At 63.0% G+C, this 8,095-nt stretch overlaps 3 protein-coding genes across 3 annotated transcripts; 1 reads left to right on the forward strand and 2 right to left on the reverse strand.

The window, feature by feature from the left end:
• Positions 1–512: 512 nt before the first annotated feature.
• Positions 513–2,019, reverse strand: MNEG_3079 (hypothetical protein; the record flags this gene model as incomplete). Its single annotated transcript, XM_014048444.1, has 6 exons — positions 513–579; positions 854–930; positions 1,194–1,258; positions 1,469–1,523; positions 1,711–1,807; positions 2,003–2,019. 6 exons carry the CDS (start codon positions 2,017–2,019, stop codon positions 513–515), a joined length of 378 nt encoding a protein of 125 aa, XP_013903898.1.
• Positions 2,020–2,394: 375 nt separating this feature from the next.
• On the reverse strand, positions 2,395–4,142 carry MNEG_3080 (hypothetical protein; the record flags this gene model as incomplete). Its single annotated transcript, XM_014048445.1, has 5 exons — positions 2,395–2,773; positions 2,982–3,082; positions 3,332–3,439; positions 3,680–3,803; positions 3,970–4,142. 5 exons carry the CDS (start codon positions 4,140–4,142, stop codon positions 2,395–2,397), a joined length of 885 nt encoding a protein of 294 aa, XP_013903899.1.
• A 1,532-nt stretch (positions 4,143–5,674) lies between these two features.
• On the forward strand, positions 5,675–8,095 carry MNEG_3081 (hypothetical protein; the record flags this gene model as incomplete). Its single annotated transcript, XM_014048446.1, has 6 exons — positions 5,675–5,815; positions 6,025–6,115; positions 6,525–6,661; positions 7,104–7,231; positions 7,578–7,617; positions 8,030–8,095. 6 exons carry the CDS (start codon positions 5,675–5,677, stop codon positions 8,093–8,095), a joined length of 603 nt encoding a protein of 200 aa, XP_013903900.1.

An 8,095-nucleotide genomic window follows, 5' to 3' on the forward strand; every position in this document is an offset into this window, starting at 1 on the left:
GGGGGGGTCGTCCGAGCAACGGCATGCAAAACAGAAAGGCTTTCTGCTGAGTGCAGAGCTGGTCTTCTTCAATCGCAAGCGGCTGCACAGGAGCTGGGCATCTGACGGGGCATGCGAGAGTCACATGCAATGCTGTTGTGTCAGCACAAGCCGCGGCTCCGTCCCCACCTGTGGTAGCTGAGGCTGATGCCCAGGCCGCCGGATATGACATACCTATGATGTCATCGATTGGGGGAGGGGGCCGAAGGCGCGGCCCAGGTATATGACATAGGGTGTGATGCAGCGCCCCCCCCCCCCCCCCCCCCCCCCGGGCTGAGGGGTGTGCGGACACGTCAGCCGTCAAAGGCATGGATTATCACATCCAAATCTGCGACGTGTTGCCAGCAGCGAGGGAAAAACCCTGCCTCCCTCGGGGGGGTTACGGCCCCCAAGGGCGAGGCTGCTGCAGGTAAAGGCATGCATGCAGGATGAGGCACCGGCCCTTGATACAAGCTGACACCACCATGCTGACCTCACCACGTGAGCATGAGCTGCAGCGCCTCTGGAGAGTAGGTGAGCGGCCCCAGCACGAGCGCAGCCCTGGGGCGGGGGTGAGAGGACGGCAGGGCGCAGGCACAGGCGGTCTGTAAGGCGGCAGCCGGGGTGGCTGGCAGGGTGGGCTGGGCGTGGCGGGCTTGACTGCCAGTGGTGGCAGCATCCACACGGCGACAGTCACATGCTTTGGTGCGATTTTCAATAGCACATGCAAAACCCTCACGCACACACACGCACACACAACATACACACACACACACACACACACACACACACACACACATACAACACGTACACACAGCATGCGACATGTCCCCACCCAGACATGGCGCCGTAGAAGACCAGGCGAGCCACGTCGGTCTCCGTCCACGACCGTTCCCGCCAGTAGGGACGTTTCTGCGCAGGGAGTGGCACAATTGTCCTTTGACTTATGTATTACATCAGTTAGTGATGATATCCAATGCAAACGTCAACTAGCGAGGAGCGTTCCAACGCAATGGGCTAACGCCTTTGCCATCCACAACTGCACATGGTGGTTGCAGCCCATGCAACCACGTCAATCTGGGTGCAGCCCCCTCGCAATCGCAAACCCCTGCCCCACTGCAACCGCCCTTTGCGCTTCAAGCATGCGCCCGCAAATGCTGCCCGAGCCAACCCACCTGCTGCACGGTGAGGTTGCTGAGCGGCGGCGTGTAAGAGGTGTAGGGCGAGTTGGCCAGCTCCTCTGAGGTTTCCGAGCGCGGCCCGCATGATGTTTGAACATGTGAGTTTTGACATCCGGGCGCAGTCGCGGACAAAGGTGAGGCCCCAACACCGCCGGCTGAGAGCTCGGTATCAGTTAGGTAGGGCGGGCGGAAGCAGCAGCCGGGGCCGGCACCGCTGAGCGGTCGGGCACAGGCCGCCTGGCCAGGCTGGAGGGCAGCCTGCTCCTCACCTGGGGTGACGTCCTGCTTGGGCGAGGTCTCGATGCCAAGTAGCTTTACGAACGCCTGCGTTCATTCGACACGACGGGACTGCTTCATCGCGGGTGGCAGTGGGGCAGCCGAATCCAAACACTGCGAATGCGCGGCATGCAATAAAGCCTGCCACTCTTAGAGCTGTGCCGCCGCTTGGAACACATGCACGCTGCTGGGCCGAAGTCTGCATCTGACGCCGTTGGTCAACACGTGTCCGCACCTGGCTAACGGCCTTGCGGCTGCCCTTGCTGCTGCTGACGCGCTCAACCTGAACCTCTGTATCCTGCTTGACCGCCGCGCGCACCGCCAGCGACCGCCTAGGCCAGCGGCCCCGTCCGCCATCCAGACACTGGCAGGGTAGGGCACGCAGCAGTGGTGCAGCGCCGAGCACTGCACTTGATGCCGCTGGGCAGAACCTGTGCGCGTCGTGCGTTGAATTTTGTAAACTAGTGCGATTTTTCTTAACGCACGCTGCTTAGCCACTGCTGTGACACCTAAATGAGCTGGCTCACCTGCTCTGCACAACCATTGTGGAGCAGTCAGGCCGCTGGTGCGGATCTTCAGATTATGGGTGTGGAAGCTTACACGTAAAGTTCCTGTCTATGGGGTCAGAGTGGAGATCGCACTCTCGTGTGACGCTGTGACACAGCACAGACAACGTTGCAATCCAACGCAATGAAGCACATTTATCGCGTTATCAGCAGCGCTTGATACATCCGCGCTATCTGCCTATCCATGTTTGTGCTTCCAGTGCTCGCTGTCACTGGCGCGGCCCTTCGAGTGAGTAGTGCGGTGACGCAGTATGCGTTGACCACGTGCCATCCTGGTTATTGCCCCTCGCTTCCAATGCTACCTCTTGGATGCTAGCCATGTTTGAGTTATGTTACAGGTTGACCGCCTGTTGTCACCCGATTGCGACCGACGGGAGCGCACCACTGCCGTACTGCTGGCCGCCCGCCGCCGTCGCCGCCGCCGCCGGCAGCGTGCAGGGCGCCCGCCCCCCCTGCCCCGCGCCCCGCGACGCGTACACCGCGCCCACCACGCGCGGCGACGCCCGGTAGCACACCAGCCCCCACGCCGCGCCGCACGCGCAGACGCGCGCGAGGTTGGCCACGTGCCACAGCGCCAGGCGCGACTGGAACGCTCGCAGCAGCGGAAGCTGCCAGTAGCCGGGCGAGCGCGCGGCCTCGTAAGTGAGCTGATCATCCATCGGCGTCGCCACCAGATTTATAACGTACGCCACAACAAACAAGGCCATCGTCGCGGCATCCACGACGCGCAGCCTGCGTCGCGGGATGGCCCGATGGCGAGCGCATGCGCGCGGCTGGTTGCGGGCGACGAGCTCAGCACAAGAGAGCTGAGCAGCGCCTTGCGTCAAGCCTCAACCACAACATACTGAAGCACTCGCCGCCTTCCCCGGCATGGTTGCTTGGGTGATTCCATTGGAGCCATATGTGACGCAAATGGCAGCAACAAGCAGCTGCGCCGCACCTCAGGCCGAGGGGTTCAAAGCCGCCTATCCGGTCGAACGCCATGCGGCTGGCGGCTGCCACCATGCTCAGGCTCAGAAGCCCGAGGTAGGCGCGGTTGACCTGCGCGGCAGGCGGCGGGCGCCGTCTCATTTTAGGCTATGTGCGGCAGCGCCCGGAGACAAGTGTGGCGCCGCTGGCGTTCCAACGCGAAGCTGTAGCCGAAGGTGGGGAGGCGGACCCCACTGCGGCAGAGCACCAGGTAAGGAAAAAACAAGACAGACGCGCTCATGCAACGGCAGCAGGGATCAACAAAGTGTCCTGCGGCGCCGCCGACGTGAGCGCGTCTGGCCGGCTGCAGCTGCCGCGCACCTGCTGCGCGACGGGCGAGTAGGTCGCCAGGAATGCCTCGGGCCCCGCTGCTGCAGATAGCAAGTACGTCTGGAAGAACCCAAGCAGCGCCAGGCCGCCGCACAGGCCCTGCAGGGGTGTGAGCGCATATGCACATGTGCGCTCTCTAGAGTATGCTTCACTGGGCGCTGTGCCCGAACGCCCGTGGTTGTCGTTTTAATCAGACCCACAGGTGTGCCCACAGCAACACATAGCCACTTGTAGCGCGTCAGTGCACGCACATCAATCATGGGCTTCCCACATGCGGAGGGTGTGTCCATGATGCTGGCCAGTGACACGTCAGTGGCCAAACCTGCACACTGCTCGCACCTGTGCAAACATGCCGAGCACCCCGCTCCAGTGGCCCATCGTGTCAGCAAAGTCTGTGATGCCCTTCAGCAGTCCCCCCTCCTCCTCCGCCTCCCAGTCACGCGGCCGACGCGCCAGCCGCCACCTGCGCCGTGCACACGCATGCCCAGCCGGTTGAAAGCCTCAGCGGCCCTGCCTCCTACGACACGCTGTCACACATAGGTGTGGGCCTGCAACCCGCACCTGCTGCTGTTGCCATCCGCGTATGCGATTTTGCTCGCTGGAAACAATCAGAATCCCAAGCCACGCACCTGAGCCATGCCCCGCAGCCGCCCTCGCCGCCAGCATGCACCGGGTAGAACGCGCCCGTCCGCCAGTCCTCCACAAAGCGACGCGTCGGGGCGGCTCCGCTCCTGGCGGCGCCCTCGCCGGCGCGCGTCAGCAGACCAGTGTCGGGGTCAAACAAGTAGCGAGGGCCCGCCATGGCGTCAGAGGGGCCTACAAGACCTGCGGGATCCATGGCATGCCATGTGTACAGCTGTGGCAAGTGCTAATACGCGGCGGAGTGTGGGCCGTTTCACCCAGGCAGAGCGGCATGGCGGTAGCACGTCTGCGTGCTCATCGGTGAAAGCTGCAAGGGTCACGAACCTCACCTTGAGCAGCGCTCTCGTCCTTAGCCGCGGCAAGGTCTTCCCCACTGCCATCCTGGTCTGCCGCCGTGCTGGCCGCCTCAGCATGCATCAGAGCACCAGGCACCTTGGCGGTGGGCGGCTTTGCGTCCCTGCCAGGGGCCTGTGGATGGTCGCCCTGGTTTGCGCGAGCACTGGCCCGCTGCGAGTCTTTCCGCTGCAGCCGCTGCTGCTCATGCCACTGCTGCTGTGTCTCCTCATGCTTCTCTTGGTCCTGCTGCTGCTGTTGCTGCTGTTGTTGTTGCTGTTGCTGCTGCTGCGGCTGCTGCTGCTGCTGCTGCTGCTGCTGCTGCTGCTGCTGCTGCTGCTGCTGCTGCTGCTGCTGCTGCTGCTGCTGCTGCTGCTCGTCGCCACCCGCAAAGAGGGCGTTCCTGTAAGTGGTAAATTGCAGGCCCCCGCCTTCAGGGTTCTGTTGTTGAAGCTGCTGTGTCTTCGCCTCCAGGGCTGCATGTGCAGCCGCTGCAGAGGTTGACTGCAACGCTGCTGGCTCGCGTGCGCCGCCGACAGACCCATCCGTCCTGAGTCGGCTCGCATTCCGCCGGATCGCAGCTATGTTGAGCCCAGGCGAGGGGGCCGCATCCCGCTCAAGGCTGGCCTGCTGTTGCTGGGCAGGCGTGCCTGCGCTGTTGGCGTCGAAGGTCTCGCCTGCGCGGCGCCTGGACATGACGGGTGGGATGCAGCACGCGCGCAGCAGTGCGCGATGCCAATTCACGTGTGCTGTCTACTACCGTACGCGTGATGCAGCAGATGAGTAGGAATCACTTCCTGGTCTTTGTTTGAGATTGTATTGTGTACTTCACGTGTATATTTCAAGCATTCAATTTTGGTCAACACCACGCAGGCTTGGAAAGAGGCTGCAAATTCGGGAAAATGGCGTGAATCGTTGTACCGTCTCTGATACCTGCATCCATCACAGCGGCCATGAGTAAAGTGATCTACAGCAGTGACCGCGTCGCCTAAAGTGGGGCTTTTGCCTGTCACTGCCGTGGGTCTCAATGTCATTTTCTTTATCAACTAGCATCGCAGCCCTATCGCGCAGTCGCTTTGACTCCAATGATTCTAGATGGGCGCCCCGTCACGATGATGGCGTTTTGTGATGGGGGGCTGCGATGTACGATCCATTGGAAAAGAAAACAGGGGCACGCGGATTGGAGTGCGACTATACTATCAATCAACGCTTTCCACTTCCAGCAAACTGCTCAGGCCCCTTGTTCAACTGCCGCACCACCAGTGCTGACGCCCCCTCGCGTCGTGCCCGCACCTGCAGCCTCGCTGCCCGCCGCAGTGCCGCCCCCGCCAGCAGCAGCCCCCAACACCATCCAGCACCATGGCCGAGACGATCACCACCCAGGTCGTGGGCAAGGTCCAAGTCCCAGCCGGCGCGACCAAGGAGAGCACGGCGCCGCATGGCCACCGCTACACCTCCCACATCTCAAGGCCCTATGACGACGTCGCGCCCGAGATCCAGGTGCGCGGCCACCAGTCAACTGAATGTGCAATTTCCGGCCCTGTGCCGGCGCCAAACGCACCGCGAGCCCCACCGCTCAGCAGCTGGTTTATTTGTGATCAGCAGCATGTGCGTGACGACGGCCGCTGTCGGCTTGCACCACCGTGCCAACTTTGACTCGGGCCCCGCCTCGTGCTCCTTTTCGTTGCCCATGCCATCGCTCCCGTCAGGACCTGGTGCGCACCGTGATGGGGCTGTACAGTCGTGCCTCCTTCAGCACGGACGACGGCCAGAAAATCCTGTTGCGCTTCGTGCACAACGGTGGGGAAGCACAGCAGACGGCCCGCGAGGGGCAGTTGCGCGACTGGCCGACTCGGCTCGGAGCTGATAGTGATGCATGCTGATAAATTCGTTGTTCAAGGCCAGGGCCGCTTGGTCTGGGGTGTTCAAGGTCATCAAACTGTTGATGTTGCTTTTTCCCCTCGTGATGCCCGCTGAGCTTGCGTCAAGCGTGACGGAACGCCGGGGCTGCCCAGGGGCTGCAAGCTGGCTGTGTCGCCTGCACCTCCAGCTCAATGGCTCAGAGTCGGGACCTGAAGCTGAGCCGGCTCCTGCATACGCACATACGCACCAATCTACCCAATGTCAGCGACGGAGCGCTGCGCGCATCGCTCCTAATTTGCCTTGCACCCCGCCCTGCCGCCCCCACGCCGCGCCCTTGCTTCCCCAGCTGTGTGGGACACGCCGCTCTTCTTCGCACGCGGCACCGAACGCATGCGCGTGCTGGCGCGCGGGCTGGGGCTGCCGTTCTGGCGCGTGGGGACGACGCCGCGGCTGGTCACAGTCTCCATGGTCAACGACGCCCTGGTGAGAGCCAAATGCATGTGGTGCCCTCAGGGCAGCCCGTGCCCTGAGCCCATGTCTCCACAGGCTGTGGCAACATGATGGGTTTATACATGCGTTGTTTGATGCGACACCAACCACTTATGACCAGCAGCCTGCACGGGCGCGACGACACGCCCTGATTTGTGAGGGTTCGAAGGCGGACCCGAGTTCTGTCAAGCGTTGCAGCAAGGGCGGCGTGCCAGTTGCGAGCGATCAAACGGCGGGCAATGGAGCTGCGGTCTCTCGCACCCCAATTAAAGGTCAGCCACCCACAGCAACCCCTGAAACCAGAAATCCCAACCCCGAACCAGCACCCCTGGGCCGCATCCATGTCGATATCGACACAGCTGTGGTCTCATCCCATCCGCACAGCAGCCACCTGCAGCCAACCCTTTGAACCCTGAACCCTGACCCTTAATCCCAGGGCCGCATCGTTGTGGAGGGGGTGCTGGAATTCTACCCGCGGCTGCCATGGCCGCTGAGCGCCGTGGCCCCGGAGAGCTTCCCCCTGCACGTGTCCTGGAGCATCATCGCGCGCGGCGAGGACGACCGGTGGGCAGGCGCCGACATGCAGGAAGCCAAGCTGCTCGCTGCTCGCTGCTCGCTGCTCGCTGCTCGCTGCTCGCTGCCGGCTGCTCGCTGCTCGCTGCCGGCTGCTGGCTGCTCGCTTGCGGGCACTGCGGCGTTGCCAGGGCGGTGTCCGCGTCCTCACGTGCTGCGCAACTGTCAGCCTTATGTCGTCAGGCCGCCAGATTACCGAGTCAGGTGTCTTACGCAAGGGCGCGCGTCGTGCCCACGCAGTGGTTGCTTCAGCACAAAAGCCCGGGTTCAGCGACCTCACCAGGGTTCGTTGCTGCTGGCAACCCCCAGCCCTCACACAACGCCGCCCCCGCTGCAGGATCATGAGTGTCACCGAGTCCCTGCACAACGTGCCCAAGGTGCGCGGCCAGTAGGCTGCCGCGCCTGGCCAGCGGCCCCTGGCAGCGGGCGCCCAGCTCAGGCTGAACAGTGTGCGCATGTGCTGCCGGCTGGCTGGGTCGGCCCACACCTGGCGTAAGCGCGCCGCCGGCGGGGCGACGCTCGCTGGGATATGCGGCTGGCATAAGTTTGCAGCTGGTTCTGTGCTTGCGTGCTCTTGCGGCTTCTGGTGCGACCTTTGCTTTGCCGGCCTGGCAGTGTTCGTTGCAATCAAATGTCAAAAGATAAGCTCGTCATTCGCTCCCGCCGATGCTGCCGCCCAATCACATACTCCTTGCTGCACGATGCAATGGCACACGTGCAGCCCCCAACAACATGCCCAGCGCATCGTTCACTGCTGGCTTGACACGCATGTGCCCATCCTGCTTGCAGGTGCCTTACGTGGTGCGCGCCGCCGCGGCCACGGCCCTCTCGACCGCCGCCCTCACAGTCTTCTGA

The sequence above is a fragment of the Monoraphidium neglectum genome (assembly GCF_000611645.1).
Source record: "Monoraphidium neglectum strain SAG 48.87 unplaced genomic scaffold scaffold00373, whole genome shotgun sequence".
Classification (NCBI taxonomy): domain Eukaryota; kingdom Viridiplantae; phylum Chlorophyta; class Chlorophyceae; order Sphaeropleales; family Selenastraceae; genus Monoraphidium; species Monoraphidium neglectum.